The 14,809-nt window shown below is 40.9% G+C and overlaps 1 protein-coding gene across 18 annotated transcripts in view; it reads right to left on the reverse strand.

Moving 5' to 3' along the window:
* Positions 1–5,475: 5,475 nt before the first annotated feature.
* The window catches only part of CD44 (CD44 molecule (IN blood group)), a 64,741-nt gene continuing 55,407 nt past the window's right edge, over positions 5,476–14,809 (reverse strand). For all 18 annotated transcript variants that reach the window (XM_066997112.1, XM_066997113.1, XM_066997109.1 and 15 more), the window contains 3 exons: positions 12,558–12,680; positions 11,226–11,304; positions 5,476–9,148 (listed from right to left, as the gene is read on the reverse strand). In XM_066997112.1, the coding sequence (XP_066853213.1) occupies positions 8,932–9,148; positions 11,226–11,304; positions 12,558–12,680 (419 nt within the window). In that variant the 3' untranslated portion in view covers positions 5,476–8,931. The remainder of the gene's footprint in view (positions 9,149–11,225; positions 11,305–12,557; positions 12,681–14,809) is intronic.

A 14,809-nucleotide genomic window follows, 5' to 3' on the forward strand; every position in this document is an offset into this window, starting at 1 on the left:
TACCTGTGAGTTTTACTGTCAGCCTGGACATAATCTGGGTGAGAGGTTAGATAAAGAAGACAGATGTGAGAGGCTGAGATCTGCAGGCAGGGTGGACGTTGGACCTGGATTTGCCAAAGCACCAGAAATCTGCCCCCTCATGTGTATGCTCTAAATGTTCCAGGGTACCAGCTGCATCTGAGCTTCCTTGCTGCAAAGTCCAGGATGTGCTAACCACAGTGAAGTCTAAAGCAGTCTTGGCAGTGAAGGCTAGAGGAGTAGGAAGAAATGTTAGAAGAGTAGGAGGACGCAATGAATTGGTTGCAGTTGCTTTAGAAACATGCTTCGCTTCCCTGCCTGATAAAAAGTAAATCTTTTCATCTTAGCCTTAAACAAAAAATAAATTAAATAATAGGCCCTTTTGCTGAACCCCTGGTAAACTTTGTAAAGAAATAAACTGCGTTTAGTACATGAATTGAGAGATGCTCATGGAAAGGGCCATGGCCTGAAGGACTGGCCATTGCTATGTATGAAGAGAAAGCCCCGGCATTTATGATCCCAGCAGGACACAGTATGGATCTCACCTAACCACAACTAGGTGATTGATAGATGTAATCTAAACCAGTCTGTGAGGCACAGCAGCCTGCACCTCCGTGGGCTGCCATCCCAGCCGAGGGCAGCCATCACCTGAGGAGCTTCCAAGGGAAGGCCCGGTGTGGCAGGAGCAGGCTGAAGGCCCCCTGCAGCACTGGGGATCTCCAAGTGGGAGATGAACCCAAGGCCCAGGTGGTTTGTTATGGTGTCTGAGCCGCTGACGCAGGCTGCCAGAGGCAGGATATTACTGTGTTCAGACCTGGCCTTGTTCATAAATTAGCTCTGCTGCCATAAACCCCCTGGTCTCTTCAGAGCTCCGGATTCCCCGTCACTGGCATACTCACGAAGCATTGACCATACTGAGAGCCATTCCTCTATCCCTTCTCAGGCATGAAAGAAAAAGAGAGAAGACTTCAGGGTTGCCAAACCTCCACCGGCCTCCTCCGTTGTATCGGTGCATGTAAACAGGACAAGGACATGAAAGAAACAGGTGGCCCCAACAGGCTGCGACGTAGGAGGGGAGCAGTGTAAAAAACAACCAGCCGGCAGGCTGGAAGGCACCCCCGCAGCAAGCACACGCATGGCCGGCAAGGACTGGCACCCCGGCCAGGTTTGGGGCAGAGCTCCAGGGGTGCGAGGGTGGCTGCATAGGGCCTGTGCTGGCACCAGGCCCCTGCCCCAGTAAGCAGGCAGCCACGGCTCCCCTCTGCTGCAGGGGGAGCAGGAAGGAAGTGACTGTGCAAGCGATGCCGGGCCTTGCGGTCGCGGCGGCGTTAGCGTGGCAGGCAGGTTCTGCAGTGATAAGCAGAATGCGTCAGCAGAGACGGATAAACAACAAAGCTGGTGGCTGCCCACTGAAACCCACGGGGAGGGGCGGCAAAGGAACCGGGCCTCTCACAGTATTAGGCACTTCCTCAGGACAAGTGCCTAAGAAAGTAGCCTAGGGCCTGTCCTTCACAGTGCTGCAGTGCTAGTCATTCACGGTTGAACTGAAAAGAGGGTAGCACTTCCCATAGTCGTTTGGTAAAACTGATCCTCATGGTACCCAGGGGCCTCCCTGGCTCATGTTCCCATGGCCCGAATCACTTGAGAGATTCTGCTGTGGAGACGCCCCAGAAAGAGAAGATTGGCTCCACACTCTGTGAAAGGTCAGGAACAGAGACGAGCCTAGGAAATACATCTAAAAATTCATTGCAGGGTTTCACCCAAGTTTCCAGGACTACCTAAATTGCTAGCATTAAACAGATATAGTTATCTTGCCTTTTACCAAGAATTTTTGAAGGCACTACTCTGTATGAGTGGGGATTATTATGGAGAAGATTTTTCTGGGAGTTATTGAAAAACGCCTAAAAGATAATGCAGTCACTGGTCGCAGCAAACATGGGTTCATGAGGGAAAAGTCCTGACTAACCAATTGTGCCCCCCTGCTCTGCACTGGTGTGTCCTCACCTCAAGCACTGTGTGTAGTTTTGGGCACCACAATGTAAGGAGGACATAAAACTATTAAACAGTGCCCAAAGGAAGTGAAAGGTCTAGATGGGAAGATGTATGAGGTCACATTGTTCAGCCCTGAGCAGAGCAGGCTGAGGGGAGGCCTCACGGTGGCCTGAGGGGAGTGGAGAGGCAGGCGCTGAGCTCTGCTCTCTGGGGACAGCGACAGGACCCGAGGGAACGGCATGGAGCTGGGACAGGGGAGGGTCAGGCTGGGTGTTAGGGAAAGGTTCTGCACCCAGAGGGTGGTCGGGCACTGGGACAGGCTCCCCAGGGATATGGTCATGTCACTGAGCCTGCCAGAGTTCAAGAACTGATTGACAATTGGACAACACTCTCATACATATGATTTTTCTCAGATATGATCAGAGGTCTGATTTTTGGGTGTTCTTGTGTGGAGTCAGGAGTTGGACCCAGTGATCCTTGTGGGACCCTTACAACAGGATATTCTACGATTTTGTGATTCTGTGAGGTTGCTCTAAAAAGGCTCAGTGCTTAAGACCCGCAACTTTGCAGAAAGCCAGCACAAAGCTGACCCTCTCAGCTGTACCTGGGCTCATTTCTGCCACATAAATGGCATGTAACCCACATGTAGGCTTTGAGTCTGCCCTTTGAGTGGGGGAACTTAACCCTTCATGAACACAGGAAAACTCTGTTGAGTCTCTAGCTGAACAAACATGTATATTTACCTAGAGTTCATTTCAAACTTTCTCTTGATGAGTGAAAGAAACGTTAACTAGAAAGTGAACCACAAAAGAAATGCAGGGAAGTTCCGAATAACTGTAAATATAACGTGCCCCCACTGGTGAATCTGCTGTCCCGCTGCTGCAAAACGAAACATGCCTAATGGTGGTGATGACTGCTAAACTGTCCTTGCCCAGGAGCTGAGGAGCTGTGCTGCAGCCAGCCGAGACTGAGTAGTGGGCACTGGGCACAGCTTCGCTGAGTTCATCTTAGAGAAACTCATCCTCCAGGCTCAGGCTGAAATCTGCTGGAAGCTGTCTCTCTAAGCTGGCTAAGGAGGGGGTGCTGATAGCAATCACCAGCAGCAGCCCAGAAACAGATGCTTGTTATTAAAAAGAACAGGCTGATAAAAAGTGGTGAATATAAACTCAGACTTAGTTTCCAATCATGAGTCAAAACATACCCAGTTTATTACTGCTTGTTCTGGGTAAAATGAAAGCGTGGAGTCTTGATTCATGAGAGGAAAATGTAGATGCTGAAAATGATCTAAGATTTTTTTGGATTAAGCCAGGAAAAAGAATAGGCTTTTGAAAATGTGGTGCCAGAAGGCAGATGTACACTCATGACTGCAAGTAAATTTAGATTTAAGGCTAAAACTCTGCTGTGACCAAACCGTTTATGCGCTGCAACACGGGACTGGCACACGGGCATTCAAGTTGACAACCTCCTAGCACAATGGCCTGAGGCAAGGCTTTCAGATGCCAGGTGCCAAACTCACAGTCTCTGGAAAAAAGTTGGAAAGTGTCTTCCTGTGTCCTCCTCTCTCCTGCGTTACTCTGGGGGTTTGAAAGACTTTGAGACTAACTCAGCAGACCCTGAGTCTCTTATTTGTACAGCCACCACTGCCTCTGAACTGCATGCTGACTTCCTGCTGCCCGCCTACACACTCCTAACTTCAGCTGTGTATTTGGCATCACTTGCAATGCATCTGCGTGCCTCAGAGCCAGCACCAGAAAGAAGCTGCTGTTGAGCTTGAGTCTGTTAGGTGGGTGCTACAGAGTGAGACTTTTTTACTGAAAGTGTGAAAAGTCTTTTAGGGCTTTCTCATAGATGTACTTAAATTTATGTCAGATCCTATTTGACTTGACAAACTTTATTTTCCTGTAAATTTCTACATTTTTTAAGAATGGGAAATCAATTACTTTTGATTACTTTTTTTTACATTTTTTTTTTTACTTTTTACATTTCACAGTACAAATGGAAAGACGTATTATGTTTTAGGCATCTTCTTCCACAAAAAAAGTTACCTATTTCAGATATGAAACTATCTAAAACTATGTCTATTTCTGAAAACAAAAAATACTTATTTTCCCATTTGACAGTCTTTGTCCATAACTTCATCATTTTCGTGTCTTTTTTTTTCTTTATTTTTTTTTTTTTCTGAAAGAAAACACAAAACTAATGCCATTCACATCAGCATTCCATGCATGGCAGAGGATGTATGAAAATGGTTTTCATCCATCCATTTATTCATCCAAACCCTTTTGCCTATAGAGTAAGAAGCTTTAATAAGAAGTTTGCAAACCCTTGAAGCTATAGCTCAGGCAAAACCCTTCTGCTGTTTGCTGGAGCCATGCAGACAAAATTGAAAGAAAGCTGTGTTTAAAGTGTGTGTAAAGCTTTTACTGCCTCTGCTTTACCTGCACTTTAACAACAATCAGCTCCCTTGAAGTCAGGAGATCTTCTCTGAGGATGGATTCTCTTCTTTAATTTAAATTCTCAAACAAAAACAAAACCCAAAACAAAACAAAAAACACCAAAAACCTCCAAAAAACAACCCCCCAAAAAACGTTGCTGCATCACAGCTGACCTGTGTGAAGAGCCGTTTAAGTCTGGTGCTTTAAAAACAGGAAGATGAGCAAGAACAGAAATATTCTAGAAATCTTGTCATTGCCTACCCATCCTTGAATGGGTGAGACAAGGAGGACAGAAAGTGAAGCTTCTGTGCTACACAAAAGACACTGTTAGTCATCTTTGTGAAGTTTGCACTTTGCCTCTCATTTCCCATAGCCACAGCTGGGTGCTCTCAGCGTGGCATTGGTGAATGCCACAGCAACACAGCAGAGTAATAGTGAGAAAGGAGCTACCAGGGAAAAATGGTCAAAATCAGTTTGCAAATCATGTGGTGAGTGCAGAGGGTGACCTGGAGGTGGGGGGTTCACAGGAAAAGGCCGATTCTTTTTCCCTTCTCTGAGCTATGAACCATTCAAGTGACAAAGTCCTGGGGATGTTGAGGGGACTTTCCCAGTCAGTGGCACAGAAATTTCACTCTTCCTCACTTCGTCTCCCAGTGACTGCACTCTCCGTCTGCCCCGAATTGCCTGGAGTTCCCATCCTCAAAGTACCATTTCATGTTTCTTGCCCCCCAGAAAGAAATGAGAGCTTTGTCACCCATGCCCACAGAGCTGGAGCTGATCCCCAGGGACCAGCCCACTTCAGCACTTTCCCTTCCACCTGTTTGTCCTCTCCCCTTCCACAAAGGAGAACTTGTCAGTGCATGTGGTTACCCAAAGGGTTCACGTTCTTTAACTAATCAAAATCTTGCAACCAGAGAAGTCTGAGCCTTCAGTTGTTTAATAAGGCCAAGAGATAATTGCTGGCTAACAGCCTAATGTAGCATAAAATAAAACCAGTAACTGCTGGCACACGAAGTATGCTGAGGCAGAACACAGTTCTCAGAGGATTTTATTGCTTCCCTTCATCTACAGAAAGAGTGACTAGGAGCAGCCCTTACCAGGACGATATACAAATCTCTGCTTCTCCCCAACACTGTGGCTATGTGTCGGTGTTTACGAGACACCTGGTAATTTTCTCCTAATAATATTCCAGCCAATGTACACTACTTAGTGCAGAGGTAGTTGGTTTTGGTGTTCTCGGCAAAGGACACACAAAAGACATCCCTATGAAGAAGAGACTGTTGTGCAGAAATACAATTTGGGGACTGATGTTGTGGGAAGGGTTTAAAATATCCACACAGATAGACATGAAGGCTGCACATCCTTTCACTGCTTTAATCAAACATTCCTTGTAAGAGCTTCAAGAAAATACAGGTGAAGCAATCACCCCAGACTGTTCGACGAAAATATTACATTCTCATAAAACATACAACCTCTCTTTTAAATATACGTACTGCTTTAAACATTACTTCTGTCTTACTGGGTTGATCTTAACTTGGACTGAGATATCCCAGAGATATTCAGCTCCGAGGGGAGCTGAACTCGTTGCTAACCCCCAGAGCAGCTGGGGAACCCGTGGGTGCTGCAAGGTCCTGCAGCCTTCAGCTGAGTTTGGCTTGCAGCTTGCAAGCAGAACTGACCTCTGGCTCACCACTGCTATATATGATTACCCTGCCGAATGCATCCTCTCTCCCACTAGTAACTTTAACCTTAATTTTTATGCTCAATGTGGAGTCAAGTTTATTTTTGGAAGCTTGTTTACTTTTTTTTTTTTTTTTAAGCAATGTTATTTCTAATTACAATTTAGAGGTGCTATTTTCTTTCTTTTTGATTAATCTGTTAAATAAATATGCAAATATATCTAGTGCTCTATATAAAAAACACATACACACAACAAGCAACCCCTGAAATAATAAAAAACAAGATTAATAAAAATATGTACTATATTACATGTATGAAATGGCCATCTAGTTTTGAAACTACAATGAAACTTAATTGCACTTCAGTTGCATGACATAATCTAAAAAGAATCAGCGTATATAAAATAATGGCACTGCCTTTTTAAAGAGAAATTGAGCGTCTCCCTATTTAAAAATATAAAAAGAAGCCAACCAGTGTTGTCCATGCATTTCTAGTTACTGAACATTAGATAAATTTCTCCATTGAACATCTCAGTAGGGAGATGAATAATATCTCTCCCAACTCTGTTTTTTTTTTAAAAAAAAATAAATAAAATAAATCTTTATCCTTCAAGACAGTGAAAAATCTCCTTTTGATTGTGGCTTATATTCAATTGGGAGTTAAAGAGAGTCAAAGTTCTTATTCTGGATCTCCACGCTTAGTGAAAAGAGTATATAATTACACATTATTGATTTATAGTGAGAAAAAGAAAAGCTTGCTTAAAAACATTACGGGAATTAAAAATCAATGTAGAGTCAACAAACTTCCCACAGCACAGCTCAGAATTAAAATATGTGCTTATAGCAGGGCTGAGAAATTTGACAATGGACCACATATACTGATAGTGTTAGTCACCTTGACCTTATTGGCTTCAGCTTGTTTGAACACCTTTGGAGCTGTGTGACTGCTCATAGATGAGACATCTTTACATACATGGAGTCAGAAAATGTCCTACGTGTACTCTGAAATCACATCTTGTCCTGGGGCCTTTTGCCCAAGTGTACATTTTCCCTGAGGAGATCTGCCTGCAGATACTAGGGCACTAAGCAACTCAATGAAACGCTTGGGAAACTGCTGAAGGGCTGTAACTGAGAACCATAATCACTATTTTGATTGTGCTTCGTGTTCCAGTAAAGATCAGTGCTAGGTAATGTTAATATTTAGCCAGCTGAATACTCATACTCCAATTGCTTCAGACGGAGAACGAAAAATAACATGCATTAGCAGAACGGTGTTTTCCAATGAAGGTGCTATGGTCAGTGAACAGGAACATCTGAACGGACTTCTCTTGGTATTCCCCGTCCCACAGCTGACACACCTCACTGTATGCTATTACCTCTGGTTGATTTTGCTTGCATTTTTTTGGGGCAGCCCGATTAGAAGTTACAATTCGCCCTCCATTCCAATATGCTTTCTTAAAAATCGCACAGACCACTGGTAGTAAATAATTTTCTTTCTGGCAGTTCATATCAATATAATGCACAGCATCATAGCTTAATACAAATACTTTACATAATAGACATACAATGACAAAACAAAAGCATATGACAATGCAGCTGCAGCTATTTTACTATATTACATTGCTGGGAGAGTTTCCTTTAAATCTCTTTGATCTTTTCTGTAGAATTTCAACTTCTGGTACCAGTAAACAAGCAGTATTTGTTTTGGTATTTTTAAAAAGAAGAAATAAAATGTGGAGAAAATAGAATTCAGAAGTGAGTGAGATCATAGAAAGGTAACTTTTAAAATATCAGCAAACTGGTGTAACGCAACAGTTACAGGGGAAACAAGCTTTACTAGGCTCAGCGTCTCCGAAGTACAATTGAGCAGGGGAAGGTAAAGACCTGTTCTTCAGGAATAAAAATACTGTCATCATTGCTGATGATTTCAAATTCCTTGATTTGTGCATGCACAATAGAGCTGGGGTCATTCTGTTTTATTAATTATACTAACTAACAGACTCTTTAAAAACATACACAAACTGGGACCAATGAAGGAGGGAGGGGGAAGAGCAATGAACATTTCAAAAACTCAAGGATAACTCTTCAAAAACTCAAGGATAACTGTACAGATTGTTAAGATAACAAAGTAATGATATTTATTATGTATCATCTCATGTTTTCATCTTTTTATTCCCCCTCCCAAAAAGGCTTGCTGTATGCCCACAGACATTTTAAAACAATGATAAATAAGATTTGTCCTTCTGGGTTTTCCTTGTTACAGAATAAGTCATAAATCATTATAAAATGTCACTTTTTGATTTTACTGGCAGACTTTCAATGCACCTACTGCTCTTCCTGGCTGTAAGGCATTTCTGATAGATTCTGCTGTTTTAGACATTGTATAGGAGGCCTTTTTGGTTTAAGCTTTTTTTTTTTTTTTTTCTCGACATTTGTTGCTTGCTTACTCTTGTACCATGACAAGTTTAGTACCTTAAATACCTGTAAGATGGAGCAACTGGATACTTCTGTAGCTCCGCACAGCGAAGACACTGTATCTGGGGATCAATGATATACCCAGGACACAGTAAGTGTCCTCTGTGTAGGAATTAGGAACTGACGAATTTATGCAACTCTTGGGGCTTATTTCAGATAGAAAATGTCAATTTTGTAACTCAGACATCATTTTAAAATGATTAAAAATGAAGACAACTTAAGTTTAATCGTGTTCAAAAGACATCAGTAGCACAGTGCATCTGTGAATTCTGGCCCAAGTTCCGTGTGATTTTGATTTCCCCAGCTCTGATCTACTTGGTGAGTTGGTACCATTACACTCCACTCTTCATATCCAGCTCCTGATGATTTTGTGTTTCGTCAATGGTGAGGAATTCGTCAGATGCTCCTGTTCGGTCATTTGACTGTTCTTTGTGAACCAAGTGCACCATTTCTTGTGATTTGCTGGCATCCCCATTTAATTCACTCGTCTTCCTGTCCTCCACTGCACCTTTGCCGTTATTGATCACAAGCTTTTTCTTCTGCCCACATCTAGAAAGAAATGAAAAGGAAATAAGTACCATAAATGGAGACTAATGGAAATAAGAAAAGAAAATTCAAGTCGATATTTAGAAAAAGGTGCTTAGAAATGAAACTTGTGTCTGTCAGTGCAGGCCTACGCAATGCAAGGCGTAAGGTGTCGCCATGCTGCATATTTTATTTTTGAAAGAATCCACAATTATATACATAAACTTTTGCAGGATCCTACTGATTCAGTTACTATCTAGTGTCATTATAGACAGGACTAACATGCATTACTGAAAGCTAGAAAAGATTTTCTAAGGTGTGGATATATCCACATTTATGAACTTTGTATATATCCTAGTATACGGACAGGGTCATTGTACATCCAGACTTTGGACCAAGTGGGTTGGGTATTCTTCAAGGCAGTAGAAATTAATAGTTACACGGATATCAGATTTGCCCTAATCCATTAAAACTCTGGGTACACTGCGCTGAATATCCCACTTGTTGTCCTTGAATGGCCTAGTGTAAACTGAATGCCCAGAGGTGTGTTAAGAGGGACACTAATTTTCTGAAGTTCTACTTTAAAGCATTTTCTTCTTCGTTGAAACAGATTTTGTCCGAATGACTAATTCGGCAGTTTAATTATACCATTATTTTTTTGAAGTATTACTTTTTTTCATGCTTACTGACTGATAGGTAAGGATTATTTTATCCAAAGCAGCTCAGTTTGCTGTGTGAATGCTACGCACACACTCGGGAACGATTCCTGCTCTGCAGCTATGAAATGCTGAAAGAGAGGCCACAGCCTCTCAGAAGAGCAGCTCAGATTTTCTTTCCTGACATGATGGTCAGGCTGTGCCGCACCCAATGTTGGACTCTGGATGGAGATCCTAACACTTTTTACAACAGGAACCAGACAGCGGCATTCTTCTTTGCAACAAGAGGAATAATAAAAAAATAAACAATCAAACAAGGAAACTGCCTCACACTGAACCTTGGGTCATTTTTTTTTTTTTTTGGTGAAGATAACACAAATTTTATTAAAGCAAGACCAATTCAACAACATCAACAACAACCCTATAGTGAAGCAATTTGCTATTCACTGAGAAGGACCAATTGCTTGGTGGAAGTGCTTGAGATCCCTGCCATACTGACTTTGTAACTACGAAGGCCAAGTCTATTGATTTCTGAATCAAGAAGCTAACTACCTTGAAACCAAAGCCTACAGCCCACAGGCTTTTACAGGTAGTCAGAATGAGAGTGAAACCGGAGAAGCTGCTGTCAACATTCCTTTTAACTGACAGCATTATAAAAATAAATCTGCAGTTCTCATTTTTAAGTAAATGAATGCTTGGAATATTCTCACTTTATTGCTCGGATAACCCTGAATGCTCAGTCCACCTTTTCACCTACCCAGTTCCCTTGCAACACAGCTGCAGAGCTACTTTCAGATGAGCTGATGCTCGTGTGCAGTGTGGTGACTGCACACCACCTCCCTCCCTGGGTCTGCAGCAGATTATCACTTAGCAGAATAGATGAATCTCTTAATTATTTTGAAACACCTGTTTCAAGAATACCAGATTATGTCCGTGCTTCAAAGACTGATCTTCATAGGGTTTGATGCGTATTGGTAGGATCCACTCCATGAACCCTGCACACCCACAGACCCATGTGCACTTTTTCTCCTTGGGTCTCAATCCCAGCTGCATGGCAGCTTTAAGTAAAAGATATGTTTTCCACTTGCAGTATCTAGGACGTAATTTTTAGCTTTGACATTGTTTCAGTTCTCGTCAGATACGGTCTATAATTAGTCATACTGGCCCTATTTGTCTGTTTCTATGGTGCCTCTGGGCTGAGAGGGAGGAAACAATGGCAGCCTCTGCTTTTGTACGCAAAGCAGAGTGATGTATAAATAAGCCGTGCCGTTTGAGGCATGTAATTCCAGAGTCACTTAACAGAAAGAAAGGTATAGATCTTTCCATCTCACTATATGCCTTATATACTTCCTATTTCACCATGACCTCTAAAAGATATGTGGCAGTGCCTTATTCCAGCACCCACATCATGCTGTGGTGTTCTTCAAAGCGCAGGGCTACCGTACCTCCTCCGACTGCTGACGGCGATGCACACTGCAAGGATCAATGCCAGTGCCAAGAGAGCAGCAACGATGATCAGCCATTCTAGGGGGAGTCAAGAGAGGGGGAGAGAATGTGTTAATCCATCCCATGTAATTTTGCAGTTTCACAGATGCTTGTGCATTCTTTAGGCTGCAAGACTTTTTGAATGAATGTTTGTTCACTTTGCAAATTGCTTCTGTGCAAATCAGGTACATTTTCATCAGTCGCACTGCCTAGGTGATCAAAGAAAGTGCTCAGCTATACCCAGGCCAACACCGATGAAATACCTGACCACTTCTAGCATCTAGAATCAGTGTATTTTAGATGGCATAGGTGAAGAGGAGTTGTGTCATTGATTTATTCCAAGTGCAGAAGAAAAGGCTTAGTGCTGACACATCTGCAATCCCATGTACAAAAGTAGGTTGGCTTTAAGGTAGAGTGAAATGTCTACATTCATTTTTATTTTATTTTTTTTAATTTAAAATCTTACTTTAAGGGAGATCTTAAAAAAGCCAAATCCTAAACAACAACAAAAAAAAAAATAGAAGGAACTACAAAACCAGGATAAAGAGGTAAAATTGGAAAGGACCCAAAGAGATCACCTCAGTTATATTTCACTCCGGTGAAATAGAATGAATAAGAACATCTCTGAGAAATGTTCCATTTGCTCTCAGCATTTTTAATAAAGGAGATTTCACAACCTTCTCCATAGCCTGTTCTTCATGCTGTTCATATTATGTTACCTTACCAAATTTTTATCTTTGTGCTCTTCTCTGTTTTTTCTATATAATTAATTCAATGCCTCAAATTGAATGCAGCACTTCAGCTCGGGACTTGCCAGGCCTACTTAGAGTGGAATAATTACTTTCTCTGCCTTAAAAATGACGTTCTGTTAATACGTCCCAGAAAAAAATGTCATTCTTTTGCAATTGTATTATTGTGTTGGCTTGTTTCTATTCTATTTTAACCTGCAAGCCCTTTTCTGTAACACTTATCAGACATTTTTTCCTGGAATATTCTCAAAGTTGTGATACTTTGCATATATCTTTACTGAATTTTCCCTGATTGCATATCAATGTATGAAAATTATTTATCTCTTAATCCTGTTCTCCAAAATGCATGATTTCTCTCATCTACACAGTGCTAGAATATTTTATGAGTTGCAATATGCTCCATTTCTCAGACTCTCAGTGACAATGTGATTCAGAACAAAACCTGAACAACAATACTTGATGTACATTTTCATCTCTTATTTCAGTTCATATTACTATCATTATGTACTTAAATTGTTAAAAGATATGAATTCAGAAACCTACCTGGTACCTGGGCTGACCTTGGTTGTGACGTTATTGTTGTTGTTGCATTCTCTCCAGGGTTGGAAGTGGGTTCAACATTTCCCTTGCGTGATCCATGATCATCATCTATAATGGATGTAGATCCTAAAGAACAAAACTATATGTTACTCCAAATATCTTTAGTGAATATATAACAGGGAAGTAAAAAATGATGACTTTCACAATACAAAAAAAAATATTTCTAGAAAGTTCACACTGAGGTCATTAAAAAGTATTCATATGGAAACCTATTACGAAGACTATAATCATCATACTCTGAACTATGGCTAGTTTTCATACTCTGAATAACAAAGCTCAAGGTTTTTCCCTTTCCCCACTCTCATATGTTTCATTTTTGATTATGCAATAATTTCATGAACCAAAACACAATTGTAATTGCTTAGAAATTTTCTGGAGAGAAGGTAAAGACTTCTGAATGTTGGAAACTTTTTGAAGAGGCTTTTGTTGTGTAAGTCAAAGGTCTTGTCTGTTCCGTGGAGAAAAGAGAATGACAAAAGAGTAGAGGGAGAAAAAGAATTTGACTTTCTTATTTAAATTGAAAATGGTCAATATGGAGAAATTTTAAGGCTTTTTATTTTATTCCTATACAGGATGATATGGAATTTCTGAAACTTTCCTACTTTCATAAAATAGAAGTATAGTACTCTGGATGGTTTTAAATTTGATAGCCATGTATAAAGTGGGACCTTAAAAATTCTAAATATTCTCTCTAATAGCAAAAATACTCTATGTAAACTTAGATATGGATCCCTTGGCTCTTTTTAATACGTTTTTAAATTTGGTTCTAAGACTGAATTAGATCTTAATTTCAAATGCATACTTCCAGTCTCACATATTTCCTGTGATGGTCACACTGCTTGAAGTTTTATGTGATGACAGTAATATTTGTGGCCCACTCTATTGCCATATGGGTATCCCATGTCTAAAATTATCTGTATGTTATAGATACGGTAGTTTCACATGGGACTACAACTTCATTATCAGTACAAAAACAATATTACAGATCTCCACCTCTCTGAATTCTTCCAGACACCGATAGAGCAAATTAGACACTCACTCTAATCAGCTGTAAAGTTCTTATTCTGTCATACACATTGCAGCTCTCTTCTAGCCAGCCTTTCTGATCTCATTTCCTAATGGCAGCTGGCAAATACAAAACTAAGAAGCACATTTTCCTCCTGTTAAGCATAGCCAACAAGTAGTTGAATGTTCCAGATGTTTTCATTACTTTTGTTAACAAGGAACTTATTGACCAATGAGTTGTTTTGTGCTATCTCACCCCAAAGGACAGAGCACTAACTCAGCACCTATGGGACCTAATCTAGCCTCCAAGAAAACTGAGCAAGAGGAATGTACTGATTTGTCTACCTGACATGTCAGCAGATATTTTTAAGGTGCTTTAAATCATCCTTATGAAATGGCAGAGCTTTTTCACCAAAATAGGCCCTTAGAAAGACATTTATGAAAGATTCCTGTGTTAAGAGAACTGCTAAATTTGCTCTTCCCCTCCCCTGAGCACTGAGAAGAAACAGGATTTGGTCATGTCCCCTGGTGTTCTGGCTCCCGGGAAGTGCCTGCAGAAGGCAGGGAGGGCTCCTCGGTTGCACTCTACATTTCATTTTGATGACATACTAGATTTTCTTCTTTTTGACACTTATTTTTTGTATTCCTTCAGTAGACTGATTTGTTATTCCACTATGGCACTTGGACAAAAGGTCAGTCATTAGTGTGATGTCAGACAACAGCTTAAACATTTCTGTAGAGGAAAAGCAAGTGGAAGAAGGGAGTATACTACATGAAACCATTAATTTGTTTGGAGGAAGCCTTTAACTAGTGTCTGTCAATATATTAATGAATCATTTTCACTCCAATACAGCTATATAGGGCAACGTTAAAAATGAAAGAACCCTTCAATAAATTAACTTTAAAAAATGACAACAGTAGTGTCCTAGTAATCCCCTTGTACTATGTTTTTACAAAGCACAAAGGGTAGGTAAGTGAGAAAAATAAGGAAGTTTAAGAAGATGGCCGTATGAAAAATTGCCAAGGCACTGGCAATGCAAAGATTCTACACAGGCATTCACCTAGAAAGAGGTCTTAAAACTAGTCCTTACAGGTTTTATATGCTCAAAACAGAAAGGTAGCAAACCTTTTTTCAAAGTTTGTAATGTCTGTACAGTAAATTAAGGAGGCTGCTTGGACTAATCAATTTA

The sequence above is a fragment of the Anser cygnoides genome, chromosome 5 (assembly GCF_040182565.1).
Source record: "Anser cygnoides isolate HZ-2024a breed goose chromosome 5, Taihu_goose_T2T_genome, whole genome shotgun sequence".
Classification (NCBI taxonomy): Eukaryota; Metazoa; Chordata; class Aves; order Anseriformes; family Anatidae; genus Anser; species Anser cygnoides.